We start from the raw sequence: 15,971 nt of genomic DNA on the forward strand, positions 1-15,971 counted from the left end.
CTGTGTACCCTCTAGGAGGTGGCTGGGGTGCCCCTGACTGTCATACTGTGTACCCCTCTAGGAGGTGGCTGGGGTGCCCCTGACTGTCATACTGTGTGCCCCTCTAGGAGGTGTCTGGGGAGCCCCTGACTGTCATACTGTGTACCCCTCTAGGAGGTGGCTGGGGACCCCCTGACTGTCATACTGTGTACCCCTCTAGGAGGTGTCTGGGGAGCCCCTGACTGTCATACTGTGTACCCTCTAGGAGGTGGCTGGGGGAGCCCTGACTGTCATACTGTGTACCCTCTAGGAGGTGTCTGGGGAGCCCCTGACTGTCATACTGTGTACCCCTCTAGGAGGTGGCTGGGGACCCTGACTGTCATACTGTGTACCCCTCTAGGGGGGTATCTGGGGAGCCCCTGACTGTCATACTGTGTACCCCTCTAGGAGGTGGCTGGGGGAGCCCCTGACTGTCATACTGTGTACCCCTCTAGGAGGTGGCTGGGGACCCCCTGACTGTCATACTGTGTACCCCTCTAGGAGGTGTCTGGGGGAGCCCCTGACTGTCATACTGTGTACCCCTCTAGGAGGTGTCTGGGGAGCCCCTGACTGTCATGCTGTGTACCCCCTCTAGGAGGTATCTGGGGGAGCCCCTGACTGTCATACTGTGTACCCCTCTAGGAGGTATCTGGGGAGCCCCTGACTGTCATACTGTGTACCCTCTAGGAGGTGGCTGGGGAGCCCCTGACTGTCATACTGTGTACCCCCTCTAGGAGGTGTCTGGGGGAGCCCCTGACTGTCATACTGTGTACCCTCTAGGAGGTATCTGGGGACCCCCTGACTGTCATACTGTGTACCCCTCTAGGAGGTGTCTGTGGAGCCCCTGACTGTCATACTGTGTACCCCTCTAGGAGGTGGCTGGGGAGCCCCTGACTGTCATACTGTGTACCCCTCTAGGAGGTGTCTGGGGACCCCCTGACTGTCATACTGTGTCCCCTCTAGGAGGTGTCTGGGGAGCCCCTGACTGTCATACTGTGTACCCCTCTAGGAGGTGGCTGGGGAGCCCCTGACTGTCATACTGTGTACCCCTCTAGGAGGTGTCTGGGGAGCCCCTGACTGTCATACTGTGTACCCCTCTAGGAGGTGGCTGGGGTGCCCCTGACTGTCATACTGTGTACCCCTCTAGGAGGTGGCTGGGGAGCCCCTGACTGTCATACTGTGTACCCCTCTAGGAGGTGTCTGGGGAGCCCCTGACTGTCATACTGTGTACCCCTCTAGGAGGTGGCTGGGGAGCCCTGACTGTCATACTGTGTACCCCTCTAGGAGGTGTCTGGGGAGCCCCTGACTGTCATACTGTGTACCCCTCTAGGAGGTGTCTGGGGAGCCCCTGACTGTCATACTGTGTACCCCTCTAGGAGGTGTCTGGGGAGCCCCTGACTGTCATACTGTGTACCCCTCTAGGAGGTGGCTGGGGAGCCCCTGACTGTCATACTGTGTACCCCTCTAGGAGGTGTCTGGGGAGCCCCTGACTGTCATACTGTGTACCCCTCTAGGAGGTGTCTGGGGGAGCCCCTGACTGTCATACTGTGTGACCCTCTAGGAGGTGTCTGGGGGAGCCCCTGACTGTCATACTGTGTACCCCTCTAGGAGGTGTCTGGGGAGCCCCTGACTGTCATACTGTGTACCCCTCTAGGAGGTGTCTGGGGAGCCCCCTGACTGTCATACTGTGTACCCCTCTAGGAGGTGGCTGGGGAGCCCCTGACTGTCATACTGTGTACCCCTCTAGGGAGGTGTCTGGGGAGCCCCTGACTGTCATACTGTGTACCCTCTAGGAGGTGGCTGGGGTGCCCCTGACTGTCATACTGTGTACCCCTCTAGGAGGTGGCTGGGGAGCCCCTGACTGTCATACTGTGTACCCCTCTAGGAGGTGTCTGGGGAGCCCCTGACTGTCATACTGTGTACCCCTCTAGGAGGTGGCTGGGGAGCCCCTGACTGTCATACTGTGTACCCCTCTAGGAGGTATCTGGGGAGCCCCTGACTGTCATACTGTGTACCCCTCTAGGAGGTGTCTGGGGAGCCCCTGACTGTCATACTGTGTACCCCTCTAGGAGGTGTCTGGGGAGCCCCTGACTGTCATACTGTGTACCCCTCTAGGAGGTGTCTGGGGAGCCCCTGACTGTCATACTGTGTACCCCTCTAGGAGGTATCTGGGGAGCCCCTGACTGTCATACTGTGTACCCCTCTAGGAGGTGTCTGGGGAGCCCCTGACTGTCATACTGTGTACCCCTCTAGGAGGTGTCTGGGGAGCCCCTGACTGTCATACTGTGTACCCCTCTAGGAGGTGTCTGGGGAGCCCCTGACTGTCATACTGTGTACCCCTCTAGGAGGTGTCTGGGGAGCCCCTGACTGTCATACTGTGTACCCCTCTAGGAGGTGGCTGGGGAGCCCCTGACTGTCATACTGTGTACCCTCTAGGAGGTGTCTGGGGAGCCCCTGACTGTCATACTGTGTACCCCTCTAGGAGGTATCTGGGGAGCCCCTGACTGTCATACTGTGTACCCCTCTAGGAGGTGTCTGGGGAGCCCCTGACTGTCATACTGTGTACCCCTCTAGGAGGTGGCTGGGGAGCCCCTGACTGTCATACTGTGTACCCTCTAGGAGGTGTCTGGGGAGCCCCTGACTGTCATACTGTGTACCCCTCTAGGAGGTGGCTGGGGAGCCCCTGACTGTCATACTGTGTACCCCTCTAGGAGGTATCTGGGGAGCCCCTGACTGTCATACTGTGTACCCTCTAGGAGGTGTCTGGGGAGCCCCTGACTGTCATACTGTGTACCCCTCTAGGAGGTATCTGGGGACCCCCTGACTGTCATACTGTGTACCCCTCTAGGAGGTGTCTGGGGGAGCCCCTGACTGTCATACTGTGTACCCCTCTAGGAGGTGTCTGGGGAGCCCCTGACTGTCATACTGTGTACCCCTCTAGGAGGTGTCTGGGGGAGCCCCTGACTGTCATACTGTGTACCCCTCTAGGAGGTGGCTGGGGAGCCCCTGACTGTCATACTGTGTACCCCTCTAGGAGGTGTCTGGGGAGCCCCTGACTGTCATACTGTGTACCCCTCTAGGAGGTATCTGGGGAGCCCCTGACTGTCATACTGTGTACCCCTCTAGGAGGTGGCTGGGGAGCCCCTGACTGTCATACTGTGTACCCCTCTAGGAGGTATCTGGGGAGCCCCTTACTGTCATACTGTGTACCCCTCTAGGAGGTGGCTGGGGAGCCCCTGACTGTCATACTGTGTACCCCTCTAGGAGGTGTCTGGGGAGCCCCTGACTGTCATACTGTGTACTCCTCTAGGAGGTGTCTGGGGAGCCCCTGACTGTCATACTGTGTACCCCTCTAGGAGGTGGCTGGGGAGCCCCTGACTGTCATACTGTGTACCCCTCTAGGAGGTGTCTGGGGAGCCCCTGACTGTCATACTGTGTACCCCTCTAGGAGGTGGCTGGGGAGCCCCTGACTGTCATACTGTGTACCCCCTCTAGGAGGTATCTGGGGAGCCCCTGACTGTCATACTGTGTACCCTCTAGGAGGTGTCTGGGGAGCCCCTGACTGTCATACTGTGTACCCTCTAGGAGGTGTCTGGGGAGCCCCTGACTGTCATACTGTGTACCCCTCTAGGAGGTGGCTGGGGAGCCCCTGACTGTCATACTGTGTACCCCTCTAGGAGGTATCTGGGGAGCCCCTGACTGTCATACTGTGTACCCCTCTAGGAGGTGTCTGGGGAGCCCCTGACTGTCATACTGTGTACCCCTCTAGGAGGTGTCTGGGGAGCCCCTGACTGTCATACTGTGTACCCCTCTAGGAGGTGGCTGGGGAGCCCCTGACTGTCATACTGTGTACCCCTCTAGGAGGTGTCTGGGGAGCCCCTGACTGTCATACTGTGTACCCCTCTAGGAGGTATCTGGGGAGCCCCTGACTGTCATACTGTGTACCCCTCTAGGAGGTGGCTGGGGAGCCCCTGACTGTCATACTGTGTACCCCTCTAGGAGGTATCTGGGGAGCCCCTTACTGTCATACTGTGTACCCTCTAGGAGGTGGCTGGGGAGCCCCTGACTGTCATACTGTGTACCCTCTAGGAGGTGTCTGGGGAGCCCCTGACTGTCATACTGTGTACTCCTCTAGGAGGTGTCTGGGGAGCCCCTGACTGTCATACTGTGTACCCCTCTAGGAGGTGGCTGGGGAGCCCCTGACTGTCATACTGTGTACCCCTCTAGGAGGTGTCTGGGGAGCCCCTGACTGTCATACTGTGTACCCCTCTAGGAGGTGGCTGGGGAGCCCCTGACTGTCATACTGTGTACCCCTCTAGGAGGTATCTGGGGAGCCCCTGACTGTCATACTGTGTACCCCTCTAGGAGGTGTCTGGGGAGCCCCTGACTGTCATACTGTGTACCCCTCTAGGAGGTGTCTGGGGAGCCCCTGACTGTCATACTGTGTACCCCTCTAGGAGGTGGCTGGGGAGCCCCTGACTGTCATACTGTGTACCCCTCTAGGAGGTATCTGGGGAGCCCCTGACTGTCATACTGTGTACCCCTCTAGGAGGTGTCTGGGGAGCCCCTGACTGTCATACTGTGTACCCCTCTAGGAGGTGTCTGGGGAGCCCCTGACTGTCATACTGTGTACCCCTCTAGGAGGTGTCTGGGGAGCCCCTGACTGTCATACTGTGTACCCCTCTAGGAGGTGGCTGGGGAGCCCCTTTATATGCTGTACCTGTCATACTGTGTACCCCTCTAGGAGGTGGCTGGGGAGCCCCTGACTGTCATACTGTGTACCCCTCTAGGAGGTGTCTGGGAGCCCCTGACTGTCATACTGTGTACCCCTCTAGGAGGTATCTGGGGAGCCCCTGACTGTCATACTGTGTACCCCTCTAGGAGGTGTCTGGGGAGCCCCTGACTGTCATACTGTGTACCCCTCTAGGAGGTGTCTGGGGAGCCCCTGACTGTCATACTGTGTACCCCTCTAGGAGGTATCTGGGGAGCCCCTGACTGTCATACTGTGTACCCCTCTAGGAGGTGGCTGGGGAGCCCCTGTATATGCTGTACCTGTCATACTGTGTACCCCTCTAGGAGGTGGCTGGGGAGCCCCTGTATATGCTGTACAGAGCCATCAAGTACCAGGTGGATAAGGGACCAGTAGACGCTGTGACGGGGAAAGCCAAGCGCACCCTGAACGACAGCCATCTACTGAGAGAGGACATCGACTACTGCTCTATCGTACGTCTGTTTTCTTTTTTCATAATACATACTCTCCCTCCCTCCCCCTCTCCCTCCCTCCCTCCCTCCCTCCTAACTCTCCTTCCCTCCTCTCTCCCTCCCTCCCTCCCTCCCTCCTTCCCAACTCTCCCTCCCTCCCTCCCTCCTAACTCTCCCTCCCTCCCTCCCTCCTTCCCAACTCTCCCTCCCTCCCTTCCTAACTCTCCTTCCCTCCTCTCTCCTCCTCCCTCCTCCCTCCCTCCCTCCTCCCTCCCTCCCTCCCTCCTTCCCTAACTCTCCTTCCCTCCTCTCTCCCTCCTCTCCCTCCTAACTCTCCTTCCCTCCTAACTCTCCCTCCCTCCCTCCCAACTCTCCCTCCCTCCCTCCTAACTCTCCCTCCCTCCCTCCCTCCCTCCCTCCTTCCTAACTCTCCTTCCCTCCTCTCTCCCTCCCTCCCTCCTAACTCTCCTTCCCTCCTAACTCTCCCTCCCTCCCTCCTAACTCTCCCTCCTCCCTCCTTCCTAACTCTCCTTCCCTCCTCTCTCTCTCCCTCCCTCCTAACTCTCCTTCCTCCTAACTCTCCCTCCCTCCCTCCTAACTCTCCCTCCCTCCCTCCCTCCCTCCCTCCTTCCTAACTCTCCTTCCTCCTCTCTCCCTCCCTCCCTCCTAACTCTCCTTCCCTCCTAACTCTCCCTCCCTCCCTCCCAACTCTCCCTCCCTCCCTCCTAACTCTCCTTCCCTCCTAACTCTCCTCCCTCCCTCCCAACCTCTCTCTCTCCTCCCTCCCACCCTCCCTCCTCCCTCCCTCCCAACTCTCTCTCCCTCCTCCCTCCCAACTCTCCTCCCTCCCTCCTAACTCTCCCTCCCTCCCTCCCTCCCTCCCTCCCTCCTTCCTAACTCTCCTTCCCTCCTCTCTCCTCCCTCCCTCCTAACTCTCCTTCCCTCCTAACTCTCCCTCCCTCCCTCCCAACTCTCCCTCCTCCTCCTAACTCTCCTTCCCTCCTAACTCTCCCTCCCTCCCTCCCAACTCTCTCTCTCTCCCTCCCTCCCACCCTCCCTCCTCCCTCCCTCCTCCCAACTCTCTCTCCCTCCCCTCCTCCCAACTCTCCCTCCCTCCCAACTCTCTCTCCCTCCCTCCCTCCCTCCCACCCTCCCTCCCTCCCTCCCTCCCTCCCTCCCAACTCTCTCTCCCTCCGTCCCTCCCAACTCTCTCTCTCTCTCCTCCCTCCTCCTAACTCCCCCTTCCTCCCTCCCTCCCTCCCTCCCTCCCTCCCTCCTAACTCTCCCTCCCTCCCTCCCTCCCTCCTAACTCTCCCTCCCTCCCTCCCTCCCTCCTCCTCCCTCCTAACTCCCCCCTCCTCCCTCCCTCCCTCCCTCCTAACTCCCTCCCTCCTCCCTCCCTCCCTCCCTCTTTACTGATATCTCCTCTCTCTGGTCAGACTCTGATGGTGAAGAGTGGTGTGGAGATGCAGCTGTGTCCAGTCAAGGTGTTGGACACAGACACCATCACACAGGTCAAAGACAAGATCCTAGACCAGATCTATAAAGGAGTTCCCTTCTCACAGAGACCTGCTGCAGACTCACTAGACCTGGGTAAGGAATAGCAGACTCACTAGACCTGGGTAAGGAATAGCAGACTCACTAGACCTGGGTAAGGAATAGCAGACTCTCTAGACCTGGGTAAGGAATAGCAGACTCACTAGACCTGGGTAAGGAATAGCAGACTCACTAGACCTGGGTAAGGAATAGCAGACTCACTAGACCTGGGTAAGGAATAGCAGACTCACTAGACCTGGGTAAGGAATAGCAGACTCACTAGACCTGGGTAAGGAATAGCAGACTCACTAGACCTGGGTAAGGAATAGCAAGACTCACTAGACCTGGGTAAGGAATAGCAGACTCACTAGACCTGGGTAAGGAATAGCAGACTCACTAGACCTGGGTAAGGAATAGCAGACTCACTAGACCTGGGTAAGGAATAGCAGACTCACTAGACCTGGGTAAGGAATAGCAGACTCACTAGACCTGGGTAAGGAATAGCAGACTCACTAGACCTGGGTAAGGAATAGCAGACTCACTAGACCTGGGTAAGGAATAGCAGACTCACTAGACCTGGGTAAGGAATAGCAGACTCACTAGACCTGGGTAAGGAATAGCAGACTCACTAGACCTGGGTAAGGAATAGCAGACTCACTAGACCTGGGTAAGGAATAGCAGACTCACTAGACCTGGGTAAGGAATAGCAGACTCACTAGACCTGGGTAAGGAATAGCAGACTCACTAGACCTGGGTAAGGAATAGCAGACTCTCTAGACCTGGGTAAGGAATAGCAGACTCACTAGACCTGGGTAAGGAATAGCAGACTCACTAGACCTGGGTAAGGAATAGCAGACTCACTAGACCTGGGCAAGGAATAGCAGACTCACTAGACCTGGGTAAGGAATAGCAGACTCTCTAGACCTGGGTAAGGAATAGCAGACTCACTAGACCTGGGTAAGGAATAGCAGACTCACTAGACCTGGGTAAGGAATAGCAGACTCACTAGACCTGGGTAAGGAATAGCAGACTCTCTAGACCTGGGTAAGGAATAGCAGACTCACTAGACCTGGGTAAGGAATAGCAGACTCACTAGACCTGGGTAAGGAATAGCAGACTCACTAGACCTGGGTAAGGAATAGCAGACTCACTAGACCTGGGTAAGGAATAGCAGACTCACTAGACCTGGGTAAGGGAATAGCAGACTCACTAGACCTGGGTAAGGAATAGCAGACTCACTAGACCTGGGTAAGGAATAGCAGACTCACTAGACCTGGGTAAGGAATAGCAGACTCTCTAGACCTGGGTAAGGAATAGCAGACTCACTAGACCTGGGTAAGGAATAGCAGACTCACTAGACCTGGGTAAGGAATAGCAGACTCACTAGACCTGGGTAAGGAATAGCAGACTCACTAGACCTGGGTAAGGAATAGCAGACTCACTAGACCTGGGTAAGGAATAGCAGACTCACTAGACCTGGGTAAGGAATAGCAGACTCACTAGACCTGGGTAAGGAATAGCAGACTCACTAGACCTGGGTAAGGAATAGCAGACTCACTAGACCTGGGTAAGGAATAGCAGACTCACTAGACCTGGGTAAGGAGATAGCAGACTCACTAGACCTGGGTAAGGAATAGCAGACTCACTAGACCTGGGTAAGGAATAGCAGACTCACTAGACCTGGGTAAGGAATAGCAGACTCACTAGACCTGGGTAAGGAATAGCAGACTCACTAGACCTGGGTAAGGAATAGCAGACTCACTAGACCTGGGTAAGGAATAGCAGACTCACTAGACCTGGGTAAGGAATAGCAGACTCACTAGACCTGGGTAAGGAATAGCAGACTCACTAGACCTGGGTAAGGAATAGCAGACTCACTAGACCTGGGTAAGGAATAGCAGACTCACTAGACCTGGGTAAGGAATAGCAGACTCACTAGACCTGGGTAAGGAATAGTGAATATATTGTTTTGAGTGTGGAAACTCTACTAATGAATGTGATGTTTTAATTGTGGTCAATGTGATGTTTTAATTGTGGTCAATGTGATGTTTTAATTGTGGTCAATGTGATGTTTTAATTGTGGTCAACACACCAGTTCTGACCTCAGTGGTTTCATGAACCGTTAGTAAGGAATACTGAACCCAGTTTGTTTGTAAAGCACCCTTCATACAACGTTTTGCAGCCCAAAGTGCAAACAGAGATCTAGGTATGTCACAGAAATGGTTCTTTGAACCACTCTCAGGTAATGAGTAACCTTGCCTGAGACCTGAAGAGTTGCGTTAGCTCCCCAAGCTAATCGCTAGGCTTGAGCTTACCAGGCTAGCGCAGTCTCGTAACATTAAGATAACCCGGGTTCAAACCCAGACCTATAAATTCTTACCTAAGATGATATTTTTACCACTGGTTTGAGGTAAATGTGATTTGTCTCGTCAGAATGGCGATCTGGGCAGGCGGGTCACCTGACTCTGTCAGACGATGACGTCACAGCAGTCTTCCAGGGCCGCTGGAAGAAACTCAACACTTTGCAACACTACAAGGTGCCAGACCACACACAACCACTACACACACAACCACTACACACACACACACAACCACTACACACACACACACACACACACACACACAACCACTACACACAACCACTACACACACAAACACAACCACTACATACACACACACACACAACCACTACACACAACCACTACACACACACACACACACAACCACTACACACACACACACACAACCACTACACACAACCACTACACACACACACACACAACCACTACACACACACACACACACACACCACTACACACACACACACAACCACTACACACACACACACACACACACACACACACACAACCACTACACACACAAACACAACCACAACCACTACACACAACCACTACACACACACACACACAACCACTACACACACACACACAACCACTACACACACACACACACAACCACTACACACACACACACAACCACTACACACACACACACACAACCACTACACACACACACACAACCACTACACACACACACAACCTCTACACACACACACACCACACACACACACACACACACACAACACTTACACACACACACAACACTAAGATCTGCTAACGTGAATATTTTCTCGACAAGGTGCCGGACGGCGCTACAGTGGCCCTGATCCCTGGATCAGCTGTTGTCATGGGGATACACCAGGTCTACCAGACTGGAGAGAGTAAATACTGTTATAACCTGTTATAACCTGTTATAACCTGTTTAATAAGATATCAACTATATCAACTGTTTTATAGCTGTTTTATTACAGTACATCATTACTGTAAAGATTTGATAGTGATCTTCAATGTTATGGTCTGTTGTGGTAGCTGTGTTATGGAAGGAGAAACCAGACAGATATCATATGTATAGTATTATGGTCTGTTGTGGTAGCGGTGTTATGGAAGGAGAAACCAGACAGACATCCTTTAAACAATGTTATGTTAAAAGTATTGCCCTACTATAAGATTTGCCCTGTTTGACCTGGAAGTGTGTCCCTCTGTCCAAAGTGGCACCCTGTCCCGTTGGTAGTATTTTCAGATGTGCCCCGTGTCTCCCTCTTTGTATGTGTAACCTGGATCTGGAAGTGTGTCCCTCTGTGTACTCCGTAGAGATGTCCATGTTGGAGGGGGAGGGGGAGGAGGGTGTGAGGCTGTGGCACCTGGTGAAGTCCAGCGAGGACCCAGAGATCCCCAAACACAGGAAGAGCAGCATGAGGGAGAGAGAGAGGGCCAAGGCCATACCAGAGATCTACCTGACACGACTATTATCTATGAAGGTAGGTACACACACACACACACACACAACCACTACACACACACACACACACAACCCCTACACACACACAATCCCTACACACACACACACACACACACACACACACACAACACTACACACACACACACACAACCCCTACACACACACACACACACACAAATTAACTGCTTTAGCGGTTCTAGTGTTAATCCATTTAAAATTCAGGCTGTGACACAACAAATGTGTAATAAGTCAAGGGGTATGAATACTTTCTGAAGGCACCGTAGATCTAGTCTAAAGGATGTTATCTCTCTCCCCTCCAGGGGACGCTGCAGAAGTTATGGTACAGTATATACAGTGAGGGGAAAAAAGTATTTGATCCCCTGCTGATTTTGTATGTTTGCCCACTGACAAAGAAATGATCAGTCTATAATTTTAATGGTAGGTTTATTTGAACCATGAGAGACAGAATAACAACAACAAAATCCAGAAAAACGCATGTCAAAAATGTTATAAATTGATTTGCGTTTTAATGAGGGAAATAAGTATTTGACCCCTCTGCAAAACATGACTTAGTACTTGGTGGCAAAACCCTTGTTGGCAATCACAGAGGTCAGACGTTTCTTGTAGTTGGCCACCAGGTTTACACACATCTCAGGAGGGATTTTGTCCCACTCCTCTTTGCAGATCTTCTCCAAGTCATTAAGGTTTCGAGGCTGACGTTTGGCAACTCGAACCTTCAGCTCCCTCCACAGATTTTCTATGGGATTAAGGTCTGGAGACTGGCTAGGCCACTCCAGGACCTTAATGTGCTTCTTCTTGAGCCACTCCTTTGTTGCCTTGGCCGTGTATTTTGGGTCATTGTCATGCTGGAATACCCATCCACGACCCATTTTCAATGCCCTGGCTGAGGGAAGGAGGTTCTCACCAAGATTTGACGGTACATGGCCCCGTCCATCGTCCCTTTGATGCAGTGAAGTTGTCTTGTCCCCTTAGCAGAAAACCCCCCAAAGCATAATGTTTCCACCTCCATGTTTGACGGTGGGGATGGTGTTCTTGGGGTCATAGGCAGCATTCCTCCTCCTCCAAACACAGCGAGTTGAGTTGATGCCAAAGAGCTCGATTTTGGTCTCATCTGGCCACAACACTTTCACCCAGTTCTCCTCTGAATCATTCAGATGTTCATTGGCAAACTTCAGACGGGTGTGTATATGTGCTTTCTTGAGCAGGGGGATCTTGCGGGCGCTGCAGGATTTCAGTCCTTCACGGCGTAGTGTGTTACCAATTGTTTTCTTGGTGACTATGGTCCCAGCTGCCTTGAGATCATTGACAAGATCCTCCCGTGTAGTTCTGGGCTGATTCCGCCTCGTTCTCATGATCATTGCAACTCCACGAGGTGAGATCTTGCATGGAGCCCCAGGCCGAGGGAGATTGACAGTTCTTTTGTGTTTCTTCCATTTGCGAATAATCGCACCAACTGTTGTCACCTTCTCACCAAGCTGCTTGGCGATGGTCTTGTAGCCCATTCCAGCCTTGTGTAGGTCTACAATCATGTCCCTGACATCCTTGGAGAGCTCTTTGGTCTTGGCCATGGTGGAGAGTTTGGAATCTGATTGATTGATTGCTTCTGTGGACAGGTGTCTTTTATACAGGTAACAAGCTGAGATTAGGAGCACTCCCTTTAAGAGTGTGCTCCTAATCTCAGCTCGGTCCTGTATAAACGACACCTGGGAGCCAGAAATCTTTCTGATTGAGAGGGGGCAAATACTTATTTCCCTCATTAAAATGCTAATCAATTTATAACATTTTTGACATGCGTTTTTCTGGATTTTTTCGTTGTTATTCTGTCTCTCACTGTTCAAATAAACCTACCATTAAAATTATAGACTGATCATTTCTTTGTCAGTGGGCAAACGTACAAAATCAGCAGGGGATCAAATACTTTTTTCCCTCACTGTATATACCTAGCTGTGTGTCTAAAGGATGTTATACATCTCTCTCCTCCAGGGGACGCTGCAGAGGTTATGGAAAGTATTCAGGCCCCTTGACTTTTTCCACATTTTGTTACGTTACAGCCTTATTCTAAAATTGATTAAATAAAACTATTTCCTCAGCAATCTACACACAATACCCCATAATGACAGTGAAAACACGTTCTTAGAAATTATTTACATAAGTATTTAGACTCTTTGCTATGAGACTCGAAATTGCGCTCGGGTGCATCCTGTTTCCATTGATCATCCTTGAGATGTTGTCCAGCTGTGGTAAATTTAAATTGATTGGACATGATTTGGAAAGGTACACACCTGTCTATATAAGGTCCCACAGTTGACAGTGCATGTCAGAGCAAAAACCAAGCCATGAGATCGAAGGAATTGTCCGTAGAGCTCAGAGACAGGATTGTGTCGAGGCACAGATCTAGGGAAGGGTACAAAAAAATGTCTGCAGCATTGAAGGTCCCCAAGGACACAGTGGCCTCCATCATTCTTAAATGGAAGAAGTTTAGAACCACCAAGACTCTTCCTAGAGCTGGCTACCCGGCCAAACAGAGCAATCGGGGGAGAAGGGCCTTGGTCAGGGAGGTGACCAAGAACCTGATGGTCAATCTGAAAGAGCTTTAGAGTTCCTCTGTGGAGATGGGAGAACCTTCCAGAAGGACAACCATCTCTGCAGCACTCCACCAATCAGGCCTTTATGGTAGAGTGGCCAGAGGTAAGCCACTCCTCAGTAAAAGGCACATGACAGCCCGCTTGGAGTTTGCCAAAAGGCACCTAAAGGACTCTCAGACCATGAGAAACAAGATTCTCTGGTCTGATGAAACCAAGATTGAACTCTTTGGCCTGAGTGCCAAGCGTCACGTCTGGAGGAAACCTGGCACCATCCCTACGGTGAAGCATGGTGGTGGCAGCATCATGGTGTGGGGATGATTTTCAGCGGCAGGGACTGGGAGACTGGTCAGGATTGAGGGAAAGATGAACAGAGCAAAGTACACAGAGATCCTTGATGAAAACCTGCTCCAGAGCGCTCAGGACCTCAGACTGGGGCAAAGGTTTACCTTCCAACAGGACAACGACCCTAAGCACACAGCCAAGACAACGCAGGAGTGGCTTCGGGACATGTCTCTGAATGTCCTTGAGTGGCCCAGCCAGAGCCCGGAATTGAACCCAATCGAACATCTCTGGAGAGACCTGAAAATAGCTGTGCAGCGACGCTCCCCATCCAACCTGACAGAGCTTGAGAGGATCTGCAGAGAAGAATGGGAGAAACTCCCCAAATACAGGTGTGCCAAGCTTGTAGCTTCATACCCAAGAAGACTCGAGGCTGTAATCACTGCCAAAGGTGCTTCAACAAAGTACTGAGTAAAAGGTCTGAATACTTATGTAAATGTGATATTTCAGTTTTATGTGTAGATTGATGAGGGGGGAAAACTATTTAATAAATTTTAGGATAAGGCTGTAACCTAGCAAAATGTGGAAAAAGTCAAGGGGTCTGAAAACTTTCCGAATGCACTGTATATACCTAGCTGTGTGTCTAAAGGATGTTATATATCTCTCCCCTCCAGGGGGCGCTGCAGAAGTTATGGTACAGTATATATACCTAGCTGTGTGTCTAAAGGATGTTGTCTCTCTCCGCTCAAGGGGAACGCTGCAGAAGTTTGTAGACGATGTGTTCGTAGCGATCCTCAACACCAAGCGCCCTCCTCCCATCGCTGTGCGCTTCTTCTTTGACTTCCTGGATGACATGGCAGAAAAACACGGTATCGACGACCCCGAGACCGTGCACATCTGGAAGACCAACAGGTCAGTCAGTCACTGGTCCTGGTTACTGGTTTGTGCTTCTGTAAATTGTAAATACAATTCAATAAAATTTAACTCCCCTCTCCTCTTCTATATTAAAAGTTCACTGCAGAGAGAAATGTGAGACTTTCGATGGTTGTGTTCGAGATTGACTGCGATCGGTGACAGAAGACTGACTGATCATCCTAAATAACTACTGACTTTTATTTGATCAGTCAGTTTGCTCTGTCGGTGATCAACGACTGAACTAATTTGATATTCTTTTGTATTTTCTGTGTCCTTCAGTAAAATTGCATATTCTCTGTCGTTTCTCCCAGCCTGCCTCTGAGGTTCTGGGTGAACATCCTGAAGAACCCTCAGTTTGTGTTTGACGTCCAGGTGACCGATAGCGTGGACGCTGTTCTCTCTGTCATCGCTCAGACATTCATCGACTCCTGCACCACCTCCGAACACAAAGTCGGACGGGTCAGAAACACTTTTTTAACGTGATTTATTTAACTTGGGTATTTATTTGTATATTTTGTGTATATATATATTTTTTCTAATTATTAATAATACCCAAGTTTCAACATCTTTTGAATGTTTAATATTCATTTTATTGATGGTATTTTCAGAATACAGTAGGGAGAAATCAGTCATCAACATTTACATTTTAGTCATTTAGCGGACGCTCTTATCCAGAGCGACTTACAGGAGCAATTAGGGTTAAGTGCCTTGCTCAAGGGCACATCGACAGATTTTTCACCTAGTCGGCTCGGGGATTAGAACCAGCGACCTTTCGATTACTGGCACAACGTCTCTTAACCACTAGGCTACCTGCCGCCCCAGACAAGGATATTGATTCAGGTTATGAGATTTTGTAGTTCCTCATCAGGTCCAGACAACTTTAGCTGTGAGAAGCGGTTTAAGGAAATTGAGATTTATATCCGTATTTTGTAATCCATATTAACGTGTAGTGATGATGATGATGTTCATGATGTTTTGCTGACCTGTAGGACTCTCCAGTGAACAAGCTGCTGTACGCCAGAGAGATCCCCAGATACAAGCAGCTGGTTGAGAGGTGAGACAGACTATAGTGCTTGAAGTCTTGACAGAGTTGAGGTTCTGTTGATGTCTGTAAAAGCAGTAGGTCACCCGGCTATGTAATGATGATGTTCTACAGCTGGGTCGACCTTTACTTTGTGACTGATCCAAACTCATTGAGGTCAGACTGTAGACTATGGGATCACCCTCCCCTCTGTAGACTATGGGATCACCCTCCCCTCTATAGACTATGGGATCACCCTCCCCTCTGTGGACTATGGGATCACCCTCCCCTCTGTGGACTATGGGATCACCCTCCCCTCTGTAGACTATGGGATCACCCTCCCCTCTGTAGACTATGGGATCACCCTCCCCTCTGTGGACTATGGGATCACCCTCCCCTCTGTGGACTATGGGATCACCCTCCCCTCTGTGGACTATGGGATCACCCTAGATCTCCCCTCTGCGGACTTGCTGTGCAGTGGATGATCTTCACTGTTTTTTCCAAATACTACTGTGTTCTGTGGGTATTGTTCCAGGTATTATAGTGTTTTATGTGTTCTGTGGGTATTGTTCCAG

At 51.6% G+C, this 15,971-nt stretch overlaps 1 protein-coding gene across 1 annotated transcript in view; it reads left to right on the forward strand.

Annotated features, from left to right (window-relative positions):
• Window positions 1-15,971, forward strand: part of LOC121562163 (plexin-B3-like) — a 142,030-nt gene that overhangs the window by 117,019 nt on the left and 9,040 nt on the right. Inside the window, exons 27-34 of the mRNA XM_045213164.1 lie at window positions 5,095-5,241; window positions 6,660-6,813; window positions 9,190-9,293; window positions 9,916-9,997; window positions 10,428-10,594; window positions 14,188-14,372; window positions 14,687-14,834; window positions 15,365-15,429. Coding sequence (XP_045069099.1) covers window positions 5,095-5,241; window positions 6,660-6,813; window positions 9,190-9,293; window positions 9,916-9,997; window positions 10,428-10,594; window positions 14,188-14,372; window positions 14,687-14,834; window positions 15,365-15,429 — 1,052 coding nt within the window. The remainder of the gene's footprint in view (window positions 1-5,094; window positions 5,242-6,659; window positions 6,814-9,189; window positions 9,294-9,915; window positions 9,998-10,427; window positions 10,595-14,187; window positions 14,373-14,686; window positions 14,835-15,364; window positions 15,430-15,971) is intronic.

The sequence above is a fragment of the Coregonus clupeaformis genome, unplaced genomic scaffold (genome assembly GCF_020615455.1).
Source record: "Coregonus clupeaformis isolate EN_2021a unplaced genomic scaffold, ASM2061545v1 scaf0084, whole genome shotgun sequence".
Classification (NCBI taxonomy): domain Eukaryota; kingdom Metazoa; phylum Chordata; class Actinopteri; order Salmoniformes; family Salmonidae; genus Coregonus; species Coregonus clupeaformis.